General features: G+C 52.8%; 1 protein-coding gene across 1 annotated transcript in view; it reads right to left on the bottom strand.

Moving 5' to 3' along the window:
- The window catches only part of PDIA5 (protein disulfide isomerase family A member 5), a 94,391-nt gene that overhangs the window by 57,664 nt on the left and 13,743 nt on the right, over window positions 1–22,984 (bottom strand). Inside the window, exons 2-5 of the mRNA XM_060099951.1 lie at window positions 14,896–15,022; window positions 11,934–12,021; window positions 1,839–1,922; window positions 1,540–1,585 (exon numbers count right to left, since the gene is read on the bottom strand). Coding sequence (XP_059955934.1) covers window positions 1,540–1,585; window positions 1,839–1,922; window positions 11,934–12,021; window positions 14,896–15,022 — 345 coding nt within the window. The remainder of the gene's footprint in view (window positions 1–1,539; window positions 1,586–1,838; window positions 1,923–11,933; window positions 12,022–14,895; window positions 15,023–22,984) is intronic.

Raw genomic sequence — 22,984 nt, 5'->3', positions numbered from 1 at the left:
AGGGCTTTGTTCGTGGCTGCTCCCTGTAAGAAGCAGGAGCCATCAGGCAGTCACGGGGAGCTCCGCCATCGCCCCCCACCCTGGAGAATCCCAGGGACTCTACTCCAGTCCTTGATGGTCCCACGCGCTTAGGGGACCCTGGGACCAAGGATGCCCTCTCTCTGCCCAAGACCCTGACCCCGTACAATGCTCAGCCCACTTCTCCAGCTTCTTGATGCTGAAATCACAGGAAGGATGGGAGCAAGCAGGTCCCACACACCTGGTCTTTGTAAGGAGGTAGACAGAGTCCAGGACTTGGCCTCCCTCACCCAGGCAAGTCCAGACCACCCGGGCTCCTCTCCTGCTACTGCAGTTCTGAGCAGCTGCCGTTCTCTGCTCCACAAGCCCAGGACAGACAGACAGCTAAATATAAACTGAACACAACCTCCAAAAACAAAACGAAAAGCCTCCGCCCCCTCTCTCCATCAGCACCTCCCTCACCCCACCCAGCGAAGTCTGATTCCTGCGGAGTACGTGTTCCCTCCAAGGACTTCAGCTGACGTCTTAACACAGAATAAGAGGGGTTAAGTAACTCTAGTTGGGAGAATTTTCTCTAAGTGGCTAAGTGGGTGTTAAGATGATGAGTAATCAGGCTGAGCCTGTGTAAGGTAAAAGCTGCAACAACTTAAAAAAGAACAAGCATTAGTGGATAAACAAGAAATGACCAGGGAGGTAGGGGGGAGAGAGGCAGAGGGAGAGGGGCACAGCTGCACAGACAGATGGACAGACAGAAAAGAATGGAAGGAAACAGATGGAAAGAGAGAGACAATGAGAGAGGAGCCCAGGGTCTAACACAGTCTGAGAAGCAGGAGAGTCAGAGAGGGTGGATATAGCATATGCTGGAACAGAAGAAACACAGGGCCCCAGCCAGGGCACGGGGATGCTGCCTGGACCAGAGGCAAAAGAAGACTGATTTGAGGAAGGGAATGCACATGTTGAAGGAGGAGAATCCAAGGGCAGTGGAAGGACTCAGGGCTGGGGGAGCTACTTTGTGACTAACAGGACAGCACCTGCAGGTCAGAGGATCTCCATATTTATTTTCACTGATGCATTTCCATCTCCTTCTGAATTGCATTTGTAGCAGGGAACGATCTCACTGACATGGGCATCTCATCTGCAATGAGCTGCAGCAGCCCCAAAGGTGCTGCTTTGCCCGGGTCTACAACACTGTGCTCACCTGGGCACAGCTGGCCCCCTCCAGCCTGTGGGCGGCCCCCATGGACACCACTGCAGAGGTGAGGGAGGGCTCTGAAGCCACAGCGAAGGGAGACTCAGGCCTTTGCAGGGGAGGGCATGATGTCATACGTATCACTGGACAACTGCTGATAGAGTCACAAACTGTCTACAAGGTCGGTTATCCCCACTCGTTTAACAGTTACAAACTTTTCCAGGCATTCTGCTGATCTATGTTCTAGAGATGAGAATCCCTCAGATCATTCAGAAGGGCATTTGTACACTCTGCCCTTCCTCCTCTGCTGAGAATGAGGGAGGGAAATTTACCTTAAATGTCACAGCTCGGTTATATTCAGTATGAAATGCACCATCCCTGTCAAATAAGGAGAAAAACGTGTTAACTTTAGGAATGGTTGTGAAGACACTTACCTCTGGTTTCCTGCAGCATCTTAATAAGATTCAGTTATTGAACACAGGTCAATTTTTTTTTTAAGAAATAATTGTAAACACAGAAAAAAAATCATTCTGAAATAAAATTAATCTCACTAAAAATCGCAGTTTGTTGAGAATACCAATGAAAGCTTTCAGCATTTACTTGGAAATTGGAAATGCCCACATGTACTTACTGGTAATGGAATAATTCGACCTTTTTGTCCTTTGAGCTTAGGTCAACTTTCATCTTCTTGCACAATTTTCTACTCTCTGTGTCACTGAAAGACACAAATGTCAGGAAAAAGACACTTGTTACCTGAAGCCCTCACGAAGGTGCTAATGGAGTAAAATTTGCTGGTGGCCCAAGAATAAGGCAGGTAGCTTGGAATTCTCAGTAGCAAGTGAGGCCCTCACTACCCATGGGTTCTCAGAGAACAGGAAGAAATAGAGAAACCAACAGGATCTGGACTGATTTGGAAAGACAGGGGCAAGCAGATGGGGAGGACACATCACTACTTGTAAGAGGCAACGTGATGGATCCAGATAAAGGAAGTGCCCCAAAAGCTTAGAAGGCAGATGGCCCATTCTAAGAAGGAAAATAAGCTCAGGATAGTGGTTCCCAGTCCTAGATGCTCATTAGAATCACCTGGGGAAGTTTTTCAGCATACTGATTCCCTGACCCTCCCGCAGATCACGACTTCAGAAGCTCTACCTGCAGCCCCAGCAAGTTTTTGTTTTTAAACCTCTGATGTGTGCCATATGCCACCTTCTATATACCATCAAACCAGAGTAGGAGGGAAATGTTCTGCGATGTTGAAGGAGTTATGAAATCTGACCAGGTATGACAAAAGCCGAAAAGAGAAAGGGCAAAGGTTTGGTGAAGTGCTAGCGTCTGCAATATCACACTTCTGCAACTCTTCTCATAAGAAGAGTCTGCCGGGCGCCATTCACCATTTACCGAGTGCTCAATCACGACTTCCTCTAATCTTGGCTCCCTTTCCGTTAGACCATGGATCTCAAGGTGTGGTCCCTAGACCAGCAGCATCACCACCACCCAGGAACCTGTCAGAAGTGCAAATTCTCAGCCCCATCCCACACCTGCTCAGTCCAAACTCCCAGCGGATCCTCGAGCGACTGTGTTTTAAGGAGCCTCCCAGGTGATTCTGACATCTGCCCCTGCCCCGCCCTCCTCCTCCTCCTCTCCCCGACATCTCTGCGCCCTCCATGAGGTTCGGCTTCCCCTGTGCCCTGTGCTGGCGCCCCAGAGACCTCACCTGCTCTCACGGCCTCCCCACCACACCTCACCACATTCAGCCAGGTCTGCCCAACAGCCAGCCAGAGGCAGCAGCTACCGTGCCCGCAGGGCCCTGCTCCTCACTGCAGGACCCTTCCCCACATCTCAATGGACTCAGCGAGGGCATCTCCGCCCACACCCACCCCCACTGGTCCCCGGTGACTATACCACATGAGAAACCTTGTTCTGCCAGGGATGACAGCCACCTGAGGGAAGTCCTGTCGGCTCTCACCTGTTTACCTACCTCAGCACCTTCGACAGCCACCAGCTTCACACAGCTGAGCACCAGCCCCACAGCAGATGGACTAATTACACCACTCAGCTCAATTCTAAAAGCCACACTCATCGATGGACAAGCAAAATGATGGGACCTCATTTTATGTGTAAATGTGCAATTTGCAGTTCAAGAAGCATGTCTTGCGGGACAGGTGTGTGGGTCGGAGAGGGAGAGTGTCAGCCACTCCTAGGGGCCCCCCAGCCCAGCCCAGGCCCAGAGCCTTCCCTCCCTGCGTAGCCCTACCTGTGGTGGCCATCACTGCAGCCGCTGCAGCTTCCAGCACCCCCATCGGCACCCCCAGCAAACAGGGGACTAAAGAAACACACAAAAGGGCTTCCCTGGTGGCGCAGTGGTTGAGAGTCCGCCTGCCGATGCAGGGGGCGCAGGTTCGTGCCCGGGTCCGGGAAGATCCCACATGCCACGGAGCGGCTGGGCCCGTGAGCCATGGCCACTGGGCCTGCGCGTCCGGAGCCTGTGCTCCGCAACGGGAGAGGCCGTAGCAGTGAGAGGCCCGCATACCACAAAAAAAAAAAGAAAAAGAAAGAAAAAGAAACACACGAAGAACTTAGAAGGGAAAGGCTGTGACCTCTCCCTCAGGCTGGAAAGGGCCTTCTGAGATAGGGAGTCCAGAGAGAAGGGATAAGCTGGGCTGCGGAGGGGACCCAGAAGGGCTGAGAGCGTGCATCAGGAGGCCCTATAAGGGCAGCCCACGCAGCCAGTGGCTGAACTCTTACCCTAGAGCCCTGTGGGGTTGCCGGGCTCACCTCCACTGACGGTGGCGATTACAGTTCGGTCTGCCCTGTCCTGAGGGCACTCTGTGGAGAAGCCACACTGACAGGCAGAGGGTCTGTGTGTGACAACTGCATCTGAGGCGCCGTTTCCCTGCCCCAGGGGAGACAGGAAGGCTCGACGTGGATGTTTATAACTGTTCCCTTGGCACTTTCCCTGTCCGGCTTTGTTCTGCTGCGTGCAACTGTTTCTGTGACCACCCACCATCCACCCAAATGTGAAAACAAATAGTGGCTGCAGCAGGAACCAGGTCCAGGTGCCCACGGCCCCCCTCGCCCCATGCTAGCATCCAGCAGGGGCACCCAGACTGCAAGGCAGCCCCATGCCAGCTCTCTCCTCCATTGAGCCTGGCTGGCAGCCTCTGCCTATGACTTTACAAAGCAGAGAGAGGAGCGATGGGGCCCATCATTGCAACCCCAATCCCTGCCGGCTGTGCGGGAACCCACTCCATGGAAAAGTCTCACTATCCCGGTGAGCCCAGGCCAGGATTAGGAGCAACATTCCAAAGAGACTGGGTGAAGCTGGAGGGGCACGGAGGCTCCCCGAGAGCACATCCAGCCCGCAGCCTACGGCCCCCACGGCTGTCCAGTGACCACATCTCTGTCTCTGCCACAGGATTCCTTGTGGCAGACTCTGTGCAACCCTCTCCCCTCCTTAAGTTACAGGACACTCTCCGAGGATTCTCTCCTCTTCCCTGCCCCCTACACACACACACACGCACACGCACGCACACGCACACACCCTCAGAGGGGTAGGTGGGGAGCCAGCTTCCCGTCCTCTCCGAGCATCTCTGGCACAGACCCCAGAGCCTCAGCCCCCCTCATCCAGCACAGTCACACGCCCTTCCCCGCTGTCTCCACACCTGACCAGCATGTCCACTGTCATCCCCCATCAGAAAGGTTTGCTCCACCAAGCCGAGGGCTTTGTTTTGTTCATAGCTAGTTCCCCAGGGTTACAACAGCTGCCGGCACATAGCAGGCGCTCTATAAATAGCCTGAGTGAGTGAGTGAATGATGCCGGCTGTTGCGCTGGGATGAGGCGCTCACTGCTGGCTCTCTGGGCTCTGCCTATTGAGCTCCAGGAGTCCTGCCAGGTGAAAATTCCTGACAGTGCGCTCTCAGATTGGCTCTCCCTCCTACGATTCTGTCAGAGAGAGAGAGAGAGAGAGGGAGGGAGAGGGAGGGGGAGGGAGGGGGAGGGGAGGGGGAGGGAGGGAGAGAGAGAGACGAGAGAGAGAGAGAGAGAGAGAGAGAGAGAGAGAGAGAGAGAGAGAGAGAGAGAGAGAGAGAGAGAGAGAGAGAGAGAGAGAGAGAGAGAGAGAGCGCACTAATTGCACAGGACAATAAAAGTCATGAGTTCAGGAAGGGGAGAAATTACCCAAGCTCAGGGACTTAAAAGGATCTGGGTTGATAGATTCTGCACAATTAATTGTGCTGCCGCCCTTCCCTAGCCAGTGACCGAGGCTCTGGGGGGAAAAGACAAAGGCAGTGAGCAGGAAAATGAGCTGCTCTGCCGGGGATGGAGAGGGAGGGGACAACCACAGAGAGTGGACTGGCCATGCAGAGGCCCTCATCTGCCACCCCCGACTGTCCTGCAGGAACCAGCCTTCTCTGCTGGGGAGGCTGGAGCCTCAACACCCTCTGCCCGTTTACTCACCCATGACCTGCTACATCCCCTCCCCCCCCACCTCCCTGGGCTCTCCTCTACAGAGAATGTGAAAGGTCACCGAGGCCTTTTCACACTTCCCTCCCCATCCCTGGCCCAGACAGACACATACACATGGGCGTTTTCGTTTGACTTTGTTGTGGGTTGCTGGCCAGCAGTGCAGAGTGGCTGCAGGTACGTGGTGCTGTGTTTGCTAGATGTACACGTGCCGTGACGATCATTCAAGAGACTGGCAACTCACACTCCTGGGAGTCAGACCCAGGGATGGAAGGTGGGGGGTGAGAGTAGGAAGAAGAGAAGAAATAAGGTGCTGGAGGCTCGGGAAGGGGAGGTACTCGACTTTGAGAAGTCGCAGCCTAAGTATCAAACCCTCCCTGGAGTCGCTGTCAACTGGAGTGACTGATGGCTTCTAGATCTGGCTCTGCTGCTAGCCAGCCTGTGACCTCTGGCAGGGCCCTTGGTTCCCCGAGCTGCAAAATGCGGGAGTTGTCCATATGAGCTGGATGGAGCTTTCTATTCCCCTACAGGGTCAAGTCTTTCTAAAATATCAAGGCAGGCTGCCTGTATCCTGACGGATGGACCAGGAGCCAGAAGCCAGGACAGATGGTGGAGACTGGGCCGCCTCTGGCAGCGGGTAAAAAGCAGACTACACTGACGACCAGAGGCAAGGCCCCCAGCCGGTCTTGGACACTGTGTGCCTTGGCCAACTCAGCCTTCCTGGGGTCCCTTTCCCCATCAAAGAAGGGGTAAATCCCTTTCTTCCATCTGCTCGGGTCTAACACAGGATTCTGAGTGGATGACCTGTGACCCCAGAGGGTGGGTAGCAGAGGAGAGCTGGGACGTGCCCCCACTTCAGAGACATGAAGAAAATGCAAGATAAGGAGCGAGTGAGCAAAACAACACTGTCAGCATGCCTGCAACGTGCCCTATGCAGAGGACAATGTGGAAGGAGGTAGCTGGAGGACAAAGGCAGGAGACAGAGAACAGCCTAGAACAGCTGGGCCTTCAACTTGCCCAGACCTGGATGGCTGGTCACAGCCCTGATGATGAAGGGACTCCCACAACAGGAGTCTGGCTGTCTTCTTGGTGCCAACCTCAAGAAGGCACATGATCAAGCATGAATTATGTAGCAGAGTTCGTGAAAGTGATGGGAATACGAGAAAGAAGAGCGTGCCTTCTCATCCTCCACCTGCCTCTCCGGCCCAGCAGTTCTAGGGGGGACACGTCACCCCCATGAGGGCACAGCAGTGTGCCACAAGGTGTCTGAAGCCACGACACAAAACATGGCGCCTCTTCTGGAAGCCTGCTTTATCCCATGGTAATTTCAACACGCTTACATGTAAAGGAGCAAATGCTAAGTTCGAATAATTTTTGGAAGAAAACATGGGCTTCAAAATATGTTATGCCTGCCCTGACAGGCCCCACATCTTGGATCTGGGAAGCCAGCACTGCTCCAGGGGAAAGAAAGCAGATGGGAGAATGAGAGCAGGTGGTAAGGTAATGACCTTAAACCCTCAGGAAAAGAAGGCAGCAGGCGCCCCATCAGGCAGCCTCAGCCCCGTGAGAACCAGCCCCAGGAATTAGCACCCGGGGAACGGCTCCCGCCTGCTGGCTCCAGCTCCGCCGCCCAGAAAGCAGCCCTCCATGCCAAGGCCGAGCCCCGATGCCAGGCTGCAGGGCACGTGGGGAATACCAACTCCCTCACACTCAACCCACTTAAGAGCTGGACAACTACCACCAGCCAACCCAAGCATGGCTGCTGAGATCTGAGCCAGGAGGTGGAGTGAGGGGAAGGGAGAGCTGACAAATCCCGGGACAGAAGCCAAAAACCCTACGGACACTTCAAAGCAACAGGTTACGGAGGCCCGGGGTCCAACAGAGAGGGGTGTGTGTGCCTGCCGGCACGCAGGCAGGAGCTGGGAGGAAAGCGCCAGAAAAGCAAGAAAAAGAGAAGAAATATCCACACACAGAAGAGAGGAGGAAAAAGACCAAAAGAATGGGGGAGGCAGGGACCCGAGAAGGGAAGGAGCAACAGAAACTATTAAGGGAGAGGGAGCAAAGGGGGAGAGAGGAGAGATGCTGAGAGGGAGGGACCGGAGAGACGTACGAGGCAGACACCCAGGGTGGGGAGAGACACAAAGACTGGAAGACACACCCCTCCCACACATTTACATGAATACATGGGTCTGTATACACATGCATACACACGAGCACGTATGTGTACACACGTATGAGCCTGGCAGCTTCTGGAACACTCTGAACCAGGCTATGCAGGGGTGAGAGCAACTTGGAAGATTCAACTCCATATTTCACACAAGAGCAAACTGAAGCCCAGAGAGGGGCAGTGACTTGCCAAAGGTCCCACAGCTATTTGCTGTCAGAGCCTGGACTCAGAGCCAGGCCTCCTGACCTGCAGTCCTACAAGTTCCACAGCACTGCATAGTTCTTAAGGGCCAAAGCAAAACACCCTGTGCACTGGGGCTGACTCTCACACCCAAAAGTTTCTTCAGGAGCATCCTCACAACGACCAAGGGGTCCTCACCCAAGGAAAAGCTCTTGAAGACAAACACACCATTCCCCTCCCTCCAGCTTCTTGGAATGTCCTGACAATCTGGCCCAGATGAAAAACAACAAGAGTAGAATGGGATCTCACATTAAATTCTATTCTACAAAGATCTTCAACACAGACCCGGTAAGAAGGCAGAATATGTATTATTGTTCCATTTCACAGATGAGGAAACAGACTCAGGGTAACCGACCTGTCCAGGGTCATGGGGCTAGTAAGTAGTGGAGCTGACCCCTCAACTGGGGCCTGTGTTTACTGCACACACCTCTACAGATGTCTCACCCCAGAGCACTGTCTTCTCTCCCCCTAGGATGCCCTCTGCCCCCTTCACCTGCCTTTTAAGGGGGGAAAGCAGAGGGGCCATCACCCACCCCAAGCCCTGGCATGCCCATTCCCACCTCTGACCCTTCACTGGCAGGGCAGGAAGCAGAGGTGGGGAACCATACACAGCAGGGCCTACTCGAGGGCAGCTGTGCTCTGGCCGCCCACCTGCCGTTTCCCTGCTCACTCTCCCGCAGAGAGCACCCACCAGAGCGCTTCTGCCCATCCCAGGGCGTCTCATTCAGACTCATAAACACAGACTGAGCGCGTTTAGGACAACAGCTGAGGGCTGTCATCACAGGGCCCGGAGTGCACATGGTGGGTTCCCTTAATTAACGGGGCACATTCAGAAGTCTCAGAGCAGGAGTGGCTGAGCAGACGGGCAGAACCAGCTCACGTCCTTGGGGATCTCTCTGTGCAACGGTGATCCGTGAACTGCCACCCAGGGTGGCCTGCATGGACCAGAGCTCCGAGTTCTATCCCTTTGGCTGTTCTGGGAAGATTTAGCTGTATCCTGCCTCTGACTTCAAACTTGAACCCAGGTATTCCTGCTTCCAACATCATCCATGATAGCTCCATAATCCACCTACCCATCTAAACTTTTAAAAGCTATTTAATATTGCAGTTTATACTTCCTCTTAGAGGCATAAATTGAGTAGCAATTATGTGAACAGTCAATCCTTTTGTCTTAAGATTGCCTCTTTTAAGCTCTAAGGTGCCCCCCTAGATTTTCATTTTAGAACATCAAAAGTCACAGGATTGGGGCTTCCCTGGTGGAGCAGTGGTTTAGAGTCCGCCTGCCGATGCAGGGGACAAGGGTTCATGCCCCGGTCCGGGAAGATCCCACATGCCGCGGAGCGGCTGGGCCCGTGAGCCATGGCCGCTGAGCCTGCGCGTCCGGAGCCTGTGCTCCGCAGCGGGAGAGGCCACAGCAGTGAGAGGCCCGCGTACCGCAAAAAAAAAAAAAAAAAAAAAAAAAAAGTCACAGGATTATTTCTCCCATTTGCACTTTTATTGATTCCAGACAGCATGTCTCCAAATGAGTCCTGAATTCTATTCTTCTTGGTCTGTCTTCACATACTAACCCCGGCCCCATAAAGTCCTGCCTGTCCAGGGAGCAGAACGGGACTATCATCTCCATACCCATCGGCCAGATGACCCGAGGGGCCCACACCACAGGGAACTGCCTGCAGGGAAAGCCAGGGCACTTTAAAGACCTGCTACTCTGAGGTCTTTGCCCCAGATTTGAATTCGACCTCCTCTGTGAAGTTTTCCTCAACCTTTCCAGGCAGAACGAAGTGACTGTAATCACCTGGCTAGGTGTCTGCTTCCTCTCCTCCTTGCACACTGCGCTCCTCGAGGACACTTAGCCATGTGTGTACCTCAAAGCACAGAGTGAGTGCTCGGGAATGTCTGCTGAATGGACCCAGATGGATGGCGCAGCTAAACGAAGCTCTTCTGCCCACTTCTGCCACCTACAAGCCTGATGAGAACTCCCTGTGATGTGGCTCTGTCAGCTTGGCAGGACTGATGTCGTCTTCGGGTATGGAGATTCCAAAGCACCCTGTCCCCTCTGATAGGCTTTAGTACTTTGCCAGTCACACAGATCACGCCTGGTAAAATATGGGAGACGGAGACATAGCTGGAAGATAAGAACACTTCCAGACCAACTCTGAACTAGAAGTAACCAACAGCCACGATCTCGCCAACTGTCTAGTGAGCCGTCTTCCATTTCGCTGGTGTTTGAATCAGTTGGTAGGCGTGAGGCCAGACAGGCACGTGTGTGTGTACATGCGTGCACATGCACACACACACACACACACACACACACACACACACACACACCCTACAGCAAACACCGACTGGCTAAGACTTCTTCTCCTGGTCTCATTCAGTGCTTTGTCAAAATATGAATCTCCTTCAATTCTCTCCAACGATGGGCAGGACCAGCTTGAGGCTATCAACTTTTAAAACTGTGTGTCCCAGAAGTTCATTTGCAAAATAGCCACTGAGAACTCAGAATGAAGAGGAAGAAGATTGCACTGGAGTGGAGCCCAAAAAAGCTCACTGAACCCACAGCGTAGTAGCAGGGCTTGTGATTCGGGCAAGGACAGAGACAGTAAAGGTTACAAAGACCTTTATGGGCCATGCAGGAAAAGAACTGCCTCTTTTCCCAGGAGAGCCCACCTCATCCCCGTACTAACAAGACTGAAATACCGCCTATGCTCCTCTCCTCTCCTCTTCCCAAGCCCAAACTCCCGATAAACCCCAAGTCCAGGTGAGGAGTGGCTGCACTCAGCAGCTCTGGAAACACCTCCTGTCCTTGGTCAAAAGGACATGTAAATACCGGCATCCACCAAGTGCCGCGCAGTGCCTTGCGTGCAGCCAGTGCTCAACAAACGTGCAAAGAATAAACCTGTTCTTCTCGACCTTTTCCGTATGTTTCACTGTCTATGTGTCTTTGCTCTGTTTTTGCCGATCTATGCCCAACTGGGAGCTAATTATGTGACAAAAGGTGTGTGTATAGAAATCCCAGCAGCAAAAGCACTGAACACAGGGAGATGTAGCAATTACTCCTAATGACTGAAAGGAAAGGGAAGCTGAGCACGCCATGGACTCAAAACTCCCAAACTCAAAAGCATCAGAGGAATTCGAGCAAGAGCCCCCTTCGCCACACTCAGAAGCAGCTCTCCCTCCTGTGGGCCGGCGCTTGATTCTGCCACCGCAACACTGACAAGGAAGTCTCTGGGAGGGGCAGGCGAGGCAGGAGGAGAAGTAGCTCACAGCATCATCATCAGGACACGTGGGGGTAGGGACGCAGGCCAGAGGAGAGAGCCGGAAGGACTGAGCCACCTGTCCAGGACTGACACATCTAATGGAGCCACCTTGGGAGCCAAGGCAACAGACAGGTCATCAGCTGGCTCTACCGCTTTTGCACCGTGGGCACTGGAGACCTCTATTAAGACCTGGGCTACAGGCAAAGCCCGCAGTTCTTGCTGCAGACCCGCCACCCAATAAGCAAGCCCCCCCGAGTGGCCCTGAAAATCATCTTGGCTCCTTGGGCACCAAGGCCCCCTCTGCCACCCACTGAGGAGGCAAAATCAAGTGACACATGACAACAGAGTAAAAGGTAAAAGCACTACGGAAGAGGGAAGAAGAGGGGTGGGGCCGGAAAGACAGAAGCAGGAGCCACACACCTGCCCCTCCTCCAGCCCACAGCGGTCCTGCAGCATTGCTGGGCCAGCGGGGGTCCTTCTGCAGCCATCTCTCCATCACATCCCCTCTCCCAGAGTATCAATCAGGAACAGTTCCCACCCCACCCACCAAAGCCCACACCCGGCCCTCCAGCCACCATACCCCACATCCCCAGGACATACCCACAGTCCACCCAGCAGATGGTGCCTTGTCCTTTCACTGCCTGGGCCACAGTAGACAATAACCTGAGATGACTTTCAGCTGCAGCCTCTGTGAAAAAACAAAAAATTAAGCATCTGTACCCAAGTGCACCATGGCCTCCCCTGCCATCTTCCCCTCAGGGACAGGGAAGGACGGAGACCAGTCCTAGAGGTGAGGTCCTGAGCACCAGTTAGAACGCCGTCCCTGTGGCAACGGTTCTGTAAGAACAGCCCAGCTCTTCTCAGAAAGTTCTGCTCCCGGAATCCTCACAGACGCAGAACTTTAACTCTAACTCTAACCCTAACCCTAACCCTAACCCACCTTCTAGCCACACCTCACGTCTCACTCTTCCAAGAATCTCTCGGCCCTCAACTTCCAGTAGAATCTCTGACTCATTACCATTCTGGGACACATTTTAAAAATTCTATAACTGAACAATTACAATTCTATAACTAAGCGGGGACCGAGTCTGCTGATTCCACGCTGGTCTGCCCTGGTGCCCAACCTGGGAGCTGACAAGGGAGGGACCAGACCCTTCCTTCACTTGTGCGTCACACACTCACCTAGGGACTTGGTACAACGTGGTGATTTAATGAGGTTTACGTGTGACACTAGTCTCTGATGGACCGATACTAAATGTACCCAAGTCACTTTCACGGCCCTCTTTCCCAGCACTGGCAGTACCTTGGGGGACAACTGCAGGACCGTGGACTATGCCTTGGGGCCGGGCGGATGAACATGAGAAAGGAAGAGGCTTTGGGCAAAGCCCCTGGAAACTAGGAGGGCGGGCGCTTAGAAATGGAGCCTCTGTGGCCAGGATTTCCATGCTGCCAGCCTGCAGTGGTCCACTGCTGGGTGGCTGTGGCCAGGCTGTCCCCTTGCCCCATCACCCCTGTGAGCTCCCTGGAAAGGTCCTCCACGCAGACACTATGGAGAGCGCAGGCTGCCTGCCGCCTTCCCCCAGCAGAAACCACAGGAGACGTTCCAAAGCCAAGCAGAAATGATATGTGAACTATCTGCTTCCTCAGATCTCCTTTTCTAGTGTGGCTAACGGAAGCTGTTTGTGAACACAAAGCATGCTGAGCCTTTCATGCAGCCAACAGAAAGCATGCTGCAAGAGCCGTGCACGGAGCCACCTGCAGGAGGCCCTCCCAGGAACGCCCCCAGGACCACAGGAGGAGGGGGCGCGGCCGAGGTGGGAAAAGCCGCCCCCCACCCTTCCAGCTGGGCTCTGGGAGGCAGGGGAGGGAATGCAGAGCCATGTGAAGGCCCTCCCAACCCTGCCTTTCAGCCTTGGAAGGGGAGGCACTGGTTGGAAGGGGTGGTGGGGGGAGAGAAGCCAGTTACTGGCGCTGCTCCCAAAGCCCCTGGAGGTCCCCAGTCTCAGGGGCAGGGCTGGGCAAGAGGCAGGGAGGCAAAATCACCCGGCCTGCGACCAGCGGTCCAAAGCAGGGAGGAGCCGGGCACACGGGCAGCACTGAGAGTCCCACCACCAAGAGGCAGAGACAGAGGCTGGGTGAGGGCCCAAGAGAAAACAAGAGTGCCCCCAGCCCTGCCTCCGGCCCCTGCAAGCCCTGGTCTGGACCCCTCGCCTTCCCACTCTCTCCTTTCCGAATCCTTTCCTGGTGGCGAGCCTCCTGTCGCTGCAGACTCAGAACATTTCTCCACGCGCTCCAGCAGAGGAAGCGAGGCGGAGGCAGCAGCGGGACCAGCTCTACCGCCCACTGGCTGGTAGACCTCAGATCAGGCAGCTATTCTCCCTCAACTCCAATTCCTCCCTCGACTGGACATTACCCGCAACCTCACAGCAAAGCAGCAAATGAGAGCGTGTCACACAAGTTCCTGTCAGTCCTTCTAAGAAGATGAGCTTATGTGAGAGGACCTACCCAGGGAAGGAAGTGAGTGAGTCCCTGGAGGGCACTGACGACCCCCCAGCTCCGGGAGCAGCCAAGGGGGCTGAGCCATGCTTGTCCAGGGCCCTAGACCCCAGGCCTCAGGAGCAACTCTGCTTTTCCCCTGCCTCAGAAGGAATGCTAGTCACACGCTGGGCTCCCAACAACCACCCCAGGGAGTGTGTGCCAGGCCCTCAGAAGGGCAAAGAGCAGCATGTGCCCGGGTGCTTGGAGGATGCAGGCTTCAGGAGGGACACGTCCAAAACATCCATCAGTCCCCCATGCCAATGGGAGTTGAGGAAGAGCTGCCAGGGAGAGCTCTGCCCGGAACCAGCCAAGCCACTGGCTACTATTTCTTCAGGGCACAGAATACTTGGCATCCTTAGGAGCAGCGAAAACACTTAACTCTGCTGGAACAGCATCAACAGTCAGACATTCAAAGTCGCGGCCAAGAGCTGAGCAAACCTCTCTCCATCTGTGATGCCCTCGCCAGCTTCAAGGTCAGAAGAGGCAAACCACTAGTCCTACCCCCACTGAAGCCACCCTGTCCGGAGCGTGGAGCCCACTCCAAACTCAGTCTCTCGTTCTGACCCCAGAGCGGGACAGACTGGGGCCAGGCAGGGCCAGGGTTGCCAGCCTGGGTGTGTGCCCCCAAGCCTGGGACCAATTCAGCTGGCGACAGGTTGGCCCAGTCAATTAATCAACAGCTCTGGAGAAGCACGCCCTGGCAGGGCTGGCCGTGCTGTCCAGAGAGCCAGAGCGTCCATGCCGGGTGGTCACTGTCCTCTGTCTCCTTCACACACACGTCCTCTCCCTCCTGAGGTACTGAGGGACTCCAGAGGGTTTTTCCTAAGAAACACTGGTAAAAGGGAACTGAAACGCCCTCTTAGGGACCCAAAAGCAGCAGAACTAACACCCCTGCATCTTCTGACGGACCTTCCCTGAGCGGTTTTTAGTCCCGGGGTCTCTGCCTTCCACTTCTGTCCCCGCTCCTTCCTTTCTATCCCGCCGCATCCCTGACGATGGCCCCAAGGCCAGGAGGGGCACTCACCAGATTTGGAGTAAAGCACCAGTACGTTATTCCGGGTCCTGAGAAGTTTTTTCAAGTCCTTGGGGTCAGAGATTCTCTCGACGAGTGAGGAGAACTTTGTAGAGGACAGCCACGTCGGCAGGACCACCTGGGGATCAAGGAGCCAAGGACCGTGAGTCTCAGGTCCCGCCTGGGCCTGAGCAAGAAGGGGTGCCCCAGATGTGCTGCCTCTAGGCACAGTTGCCTTGGGAGGGATAAGGCTCACCCCTCCTTCTCTCAACTCTACACCTGCCTTTTGCCTCATCCCCTCTCCAAATTGCCCCCCTCCCACAGGGACTCTTCCGGACCACTCCCAGTCGCCAGCTCACCCTTCATCTTTTTTATGAAGCCGTATGGACTGCACAGGTACATAAGCATGCTGCATGGACATTCTTGCCACCCTTTCAATCAAGACCTCTCTGGGAGGTCAATGTCTGTACCCTACCCTGCACCCAAACACCACACACTGGAGCAATGTGAAAACTCCATCCCACCTAGAAGCACCAAAGCCCCAAGTCCACAGAGAAGTACGATCACCTCTTAATGTGATCCCATTTAGGATGGGAATGGATGGGTGAGGGGTTTTCCACTTTCCCCACCTAGCCAATGATCTCAGGAGATCAGCCAACAAGAAACAAGCCAATTCTCCCAGAGAAAACCCTAAAAACCTTGGGCCCTAGAAGTACCAGGCACCTCCACAGGCATGAAGAGAGGTGGGCTGAAAGCAGGGGAAGGGGAGGTTGTTACATGTTTGAACAAAGAGCTGTCACACAGCAGATCCCCTCACCCAGACCAAACAGCCCCCTGCCTAGCCAGCAGAAAACAAAGATTGAATAGGAAAAGCTCTGCCAGGAGACACCAGGCAAAGGTGGGAGGGAGTATGGACAAACTGAAACTTGAGATCACCCATCTCCCCTAAGCCCCTACCCACCAGCATCTCCCTTCCCTTTTCCAGAATGTTGCCAATCTGATCCCCCCAAGCAGGTTAGAGAATTTTTCTCTAGGTTAACTGAGGAACATAAGAAAAACAACCAAAAGATAGTGATTTGGAGACTCTTCCAATGAAACAGCTGAATTCCCATTCAAATACCCACTGTGAGGCCCTCCCAGTAAACAAGTGCCCTCCACCCCCTCCCCACACTCAAGAGTCTGCAACCCACAGCCTATATCTTGATCTTCATTACACACAGATAACCAAGATTCACCAGACGTCTGAGGGAGGCCCTCAACACAAAGACAGAGATGAGAACAAAACAATGGAAAGATGAAACTTAAAAAGAACAGAAGAAAACAACTAAAATTATTATTCTCAGAGAAATAAAATGGTGCATCCATAAGACAAGAATAGAATGTTATGAAAAAGGAATAGTCAAAGAGAATGATGAAAACCTCTTAGAAAATAAAATCCTCTCAGAAATAAAAAAGTTCAATAGGGCCGAAGGTAGAACTGAAAAAACTCCTATGAAATAAAACAAAAAGATCAAGAAATAAAAAGCAGAAGAACAAGATAAGACAAATAATAGGTATTCACTACATGCAAGAGCCAAATTAAAGGAACTAAAGAAAAAGAAGAAAACAGAGGAAAAGAAATTATCATGGAAAATAATTCAAGAAAATATCCCAGAACTGAAGGATGTTGAGTTTCCAGGTGAGAGAGCCCAACATCACCAATAAAAAAAAGACTCTCACCAAGTACATCACTGAAAATTTTCAGAACTCTGCTGACAAAGAGGAGATTCTGAAAGTTCCAAAGGGAAACAAAAAAAAAACAAAACAAGAAAACCACCACACACAAAAGATCAGGGGTCAGAACTGGCATAGGACATTTCATCAGCACACCAAAAGACAATGAAGCATTGCCTCCACAATTCCCAAGTAACATGATTTCCAACTGGAATTCTATAACCAGCCAAACTACCTGTCAATTGTGAGCAGAGATTGACTCAGACAGACTTAAGGTCTCAGACGTGAAAAATTTACCACCAAATTCCCCATTCTCAGGAAGTGACTGGAACTCATGCTCTACCAAAACAAGAAATAAATAAAAAATGAGAAAGACATGGAACCTAGGAAACAAAGGATCCAACAGAGGAGAGAGGCAAGAAGTACCATGTTGATGGTGAAGAGAGGTCCCGGAACAAATGTCCTGACCCCACGGAGCAACCAGCCCAGAATGGAACAAGGACAGAGGACAGAGGAACATGGTCAATAAGAAGAGGCAACTACAGATTATCCTATATGCTTGATCTTATAGATCGGTTAAATAATCTGACGAAAGTCACACAGCTAATAAGAAGCAGGTCCAGCATCTGAACCCCAGTCTCTCTGTTTGACCCCAGGCCCTCTCATGCCACTGCCTCTTTGTAGCCAGAAGTCTCGCATTGAGTCTGAGCTCTACCACTCAATAGCTAAGATGCCCGGGCAACATCACTCAATCTTTTAGACGCTTAGTGCTTCGCATCTGACGTGGAGAAAATGATACCTCCCTCATGGGACAGCTGTGAGGATGAAATGGGGTAACTTATCGAAAATGCTTTATAAATCATAAAGCACTCTAATAGGATCAGTTACCGTAATATATAATACAAATTTCCATCTCAGCAGAGTAGAAGATGGAAATGTGGCCATATTTTAGTGTTTCTAAATATAATCTGCCATTGGATGCAACTTTACTCTTCTCCCCAGGGTAAAACCATCAGGAGGAGTTGTCCAGGAATGATTTCTCCCTTATTCTGCCCCAGCAGGGCAGCGCACGATGCCTGAGGACCCCCTGCCCTCATGTGGCGACCTTGAGAGCTCACCAAAAAGTTCATTCCACCTTATTATCACGTTATTCCATTGCTCCCAGGGAGCTAATGCACTTCAGACTAAAAGGTCCATAACACAGTGCACATGGTTAAAGGAAAAAAACAAAAGAATCTGTTGGAAAAACATGTTGACACTGCTGTTTTAAATCCTCAAATAACCTGGCCAGTCAAGAAAAACAATTACCCTTGCCCAGTGCCTCAGGACTCTGACCCGAAAACCAGCTCTCCTGAGACTGGCCGGCACCTGCACTTCTGGACTGGGGAGCGGGAAAGGGAAAGGGAGGGCAGGCCCAGTGCCCACCTGCCTGGGTAGCACAGCAGGGTGCAGCTGGGCCAAGCGACAGCAAAGTGTCTACAGCAAAAACCACAAGAGCACCAAGTTTCAAGGCTTATCCACAGCTTCCTTCCTAGAAAGCCCGGCAAATCCCTCAGGTCATCTAACCAACAGCCACTCTCAGAGTAAACAAACCACTTTTCAGCCAGCCACCAAAGCCTCTGAGCCAGTGTTTACCCTCACACAGCAGAGAACTTCAGCTCGCAGAAATACAATGATGCTGGGGCTTAAACTCACGGTCTTCGGCCGGCCTGGTTAAGAACCCTTTATGGAGCGTCCATCTCCTCCTCATCTCGTCTCATCCCTATTCCACCCCCTAGACTAGGAGCACCTGGCCCCTTGAAAGCCCTTAGGAGATGTCTGTCCAGCATAATAAACATGACAAACACACTGGCTGCCACACTCTTGAGCTTTGCAGAGGTACCCTGCTGGGAGCATGTTACAAGGTGAGTCCATGACAGCTCTCAGGAGACCCAGAGGGACCACAGAAACCAGACAGACCCAGGGCAGGCAGAGAGGGTCTGGGCTGGAGAGTGGTGGGAGAGGGCAGATGGGGCCAGGCTGGGGTGGAGGGTGGGGTCTTGAAAGCCTGGCTCAAGAGCCCCTTCTGGCCCCATCTCAGACTGGACAGTCATCAGAAGGCTGGAGGTGAAGGGACCTGCTGGGTGGCTGCCCAAGTGGAGAGAAATGGGTCAATCCAAGAGCCTCAAGGGAAAAACAACAGAACTCAATGACTATTCATATATAAGCAAGGAAGGAAGAGAGTAGAGGCTAAAGTGACCCAAGGATTTTGTGCTCAGAAATGGAACAAGAACCAAAACTGGAAGAACTGGGAAGCAGCAGCAGCAGAAGAGGCTTCTGTCTTATGTTGAGGAAGGTGATAAGCTTAGGTGCAGACATGTGGACAAGACGCCCCAATGCAGGTGTCCTCCAGGCTGGAGAGTGAGCCTCGATGTCAATGAAGTCTCAGGGGTCGGGGTCCAGAGGGAGAAGGCAGGAAACCCCTCAGCTGAGGAGGAGGAGGAAGGACCAGGAGAACGGTGGGAAGAAGGTAGGAGGTACCACAGACCTGGTACCTGGTCAACACAGACCAGGGAGGAGACACACAGGAAATCAGGTGTGATTTGCAGGCAAAGGTCAGGGCCAAGTCCCCGGGGATGTTCCGAGAGCATTCTGGTGATGGGAGGGCGGCCGGAAGCCAGGCTGCAGAAAGAAGCACACCCCACGCAGGGGGCAGCACAGGCGGCCGCAGGGTCGGGAGAAGGATGGGCTGACTCCACCTAAGATGGGGAGCTGCATGGATATTTGTGGGCACTGGAGAGGCAGGATTTGCAGGGAGAGGATTTGAAACTTTGGGAACAAGAGGAAAATAGGATAGGTAGATCCAGGGGGAACCAGGGGACTTTGGTGTGCAAAGAGCTACAATGCTCAGTGTAAGATCCCTGAGAGAGGAGGGGGAAAGGCCCTTGTGTCTGGCCTTAGACAGACCCTCACCTTAGCAAGCAACCAAAGGGGCAAAGGGAGCGAGGCCCTTTCCTCCCTCCCCTAACCCCAAGGGGACTCTCCTCCAGCCACTTAACATTCTCCTTTCTCCTCCACTTCAGTCGATTTTAACCTTTCCAGTGTGCGCGCTCCTTCCTTTCCTTAAGATACAGCTCCAGTAAGCCTTGGGTCTCCTTGCCAAGAGCCTTCCTGCAGACTTCATAAGGCACAACCCACAAACGTTGATAACAACAATAACTAAAGCAACTATAACAACGTTAATAATGCACAAACTCTCTGCTTTGTCAAGCCCTCAGGGGGGATAGGGCAATGTTTGAGAAGGAAGCCAGCCATGGAACTGTTCCTGGGTTCCGCAGGCTCTTTACATTCTAAGGCTTTCCCTTTGGAGGTAGAGGAGAGAAAAAAAAATCCCCTTTGTGCCCTATGCAAACTCCTTCTGACTTTCCCCCAATAATTGTTTTCCTTCTGCCCCAGCCTTAACAGCATTTACATCAGGGCTGAGCTACCCCATGGGCTGGGCTGAGATCCATAAAACCTTTGCCTGGGTGCAGGGCAGAACACTGCCAGGAAGGACGGCTCCCTTCCTCTACTGCTGGGGAATACAGGCCCCCAAAGCCAGGTCCTGCCTGCATCAGAGTCAGTGCCCGCCTATGCCGTCAAAGTACCGGTCCCCCCAGCCTCCAACCCCTGTCATAGTACTACACCCGCCTCAGAACACTGGGCCCTTCCATCAGAGAAGCAGCCCCCTCCACCCCGAGCCCCTTCCCCCATCAGAGTGCAAGGCGCTCTGCAGAGCCCACTCAGGGTGCCTGGCACGGAAGTCCTCACCTCCACCCTCCACCACGGTTGCGGGCAATGAGGTCGAGGACACTGGTTTCTCCCCCTCACCTGCCAGACTCCCTGCAGTGCTCTCCTAACAGGTGTCTGCCCTGTTCAGGGCCCACCAGACAAATGGCCCTGCAGCCTGGAGGCTCGTGCTCCTCTCCTCCCTTTGTGGTTTCCCCACACCCCTCTGACAACACAGAAAGAGCACTGCTTCTGGAGTCAGACAGACCTGGGGTCAAAGCCAGGCACTATCACTTATAGCTAAATGATCTCAGATGTTACGAGTGTCATTTCCCTGCCTATAAAGTGGAGAAGATAATACTGATATCCGCCTTGCGGGGCTGGCTGAGGATTAAAGGAGGGGGAGAAAAGTACATAGAGAACCTGACATAATGCTTGGCACACAGTACACAATCATGATAATTATCTGTATTAGCACCATTAGTGAGACAAATCGCAGAGCAAGGGCAACAGAAGAAACGGCACCACCTCTTCCTCTCCAGTGCCCTGCCGGCAATCAGGCAAAACAGCACATGCAGGCAGGAAGAAATGTGCACGTACACACATCCAGCATCAAAACCTCGAATGATCACCCATCAGCACAGCAACCAACGGGCCACACAGCACACGGAGGACGGTCCTTCCGGGCTTTGTGCCCATTTGCCCCTCACAATAACCTGATGAGTGGGCACTAGCCTCATCCTACAGATGAGGAAACTGAGGCTCAGAGAAGTTACCTTACTTACCAAGGTCACACACAGTAGGTCAAGTTGCAGAGCTCGGACTAGAGCTCGGGCCTCTCAGGTCCTGGCCAGAGGTGTTTGCTTCCCTCCACCCCACAAGCTCCCTGGACTCGCAGCGACCCAAGTGGACCACCTTCCCAGAAGTACCTCCTTCCCAGGAGCACCTCCTTCCCCAGCCAGGCCCATCAAAGCAGCCAGGAAAAGCCCAAATCTTCCAGAATCCCCTGGCAAGGAGAGTCCCAGCAGGGAGTTACACTAACCCTCTGCTTCCCGCAAGCCTAGAGCACCCTGTTGTTGACCACCCTTCTCGGGACCCTGGGGCAGTCAGCCCAGATCTACCATTAATCAGAGGTGTGTACAGGGGTCCGGGCTCCCTTCTGCCTCGCTGTCCCTCTAACACACCACACTCACAAGCTCCTCTCTTCACTTAACCTCACCCAGCATCACCAGCAGCCTAGACATAAAGAGTCATACAGGGCTTCCCTGGTGGCGCAGTGGTTGAGAGTCCGCCTGCCGATGCAGGGGACGTGGGTTCGTACCTGGTCCGGGAGGATCCCACGTGCCGCGGAGTGGCTGGGCCTGTGAGCCATGGCCGCTGGGCCTGCGCATCCGGAGCCTGTGCTCCGCGATGGGAGAGGCCACAACAGTGAGAGGCCCGCGTACCGCAAAAAAAAAAAAAAAAAAAAAAAAAAGAGAGTCATACAATTCTGGATAATAACAGGGAGAACAGTCCTTGACACATTACACCCTCAGCTTTAAAAAGCTCCAGATCTCTGGGGCGCATGCCAGCACCCTCACATTCTCTATAGCCCGGGAGGCTGTCTGTCGTTATAGATTCACTATTCAATGCAGATCATGAAGCCAGAGGTATTCTATTATGTAAAAGCAACTTGCTAAAGGAAGAAGAGCTGAAGACAGAAAGTTAACATTAAGGAAAAAGGGTGGAGGTGGGACTTGACCTTTTTTGCTCTGTCACCTGAAAAAAGATACCCTTATGTTGGGAGCTGTGAAGAAACCGGTTTAATTTAGTATAGCCCACATTTTGCTCAAAATAGTTTTGAAATGTCAGAATCTAAGTCTAGACTCTTAGGAAGCTAGTGGTAAAGGGATCCAGGAATAAGGTTAAAAACAGATGACTTGAACCCAAGGTCAGAGAACTCCAGCTGGCTAAGTATTTGAGAGCTAGAGGTTTGGTAGAAAGAGTCAGAGACCCAAGTTTTGTGCTGGCTTTGATATTTACTGACTATGTGACCTTGGACAAGCCATGTCTCCTTCTCTGCTCCTTTTTCTGTAAAATGAAGGGGTTGAAAGTGATTTCCAAAGTCCCTTCCAATTGTGATATTCTGCAGACCTAGCTTCATGACCACTAGCAGAGAAGTACGGTGAGGTAATTACACCTCATGAAGGAACTGCTGAGTTGCCCTGGGCATGTGGCCACCCACATTAAAAGTCAAACCTCTCAGTCTTCCTTGCAGCAAGTGCCCCTGGCATGTAAACAGAAGTGTTATGTGGCAACTTTTAGGAACTGTCCCTCATAGACACCTGGTATGAGTCTTCTTAGCCTCTTCCCCCTTCCTGCTTGCTAGAATTTGGAAAGATGGCTGGAACTCAAGCAGCCACCTTGAGACAATGAGGTAGAAGGACTTGCTAAAAATGTGGAGTCATCAAGATAGAAGGTACCTGGGACCCTGATAACACAGAGGGATATACTGGCCCTAGAACACCCCTTTCCAGCTTCTATGTGAGTGAAATAAACACTTGCTTTAAAGCACTATCATTCTGGGTTTTCTGGCACACATGCAAATAGATCTTGTGTGCCTATTGCAACAAAAGCTTTAACTAGAAAGAAATACTAACAT

This window comes from Mesoplodon densirostris, chromosome 5 (assembly GCF_025265405.1).
Source record: "Mesoplodon densirostris isolate mMesDen1 chromosome 5, mMesDen1 primary haplotype, whole genome shotgun sequence".
NCBI lineage: Eukaryota > Metazoa > Chordata > Mammalia > Artiodactyla > Ziphiidae > Mesoplodon > Mesoplodon densirostris.
Note: the sequence above shows the minus strand (reverse complement) of the source record. Positions and strands in the feature narration are given on the sequence as shown.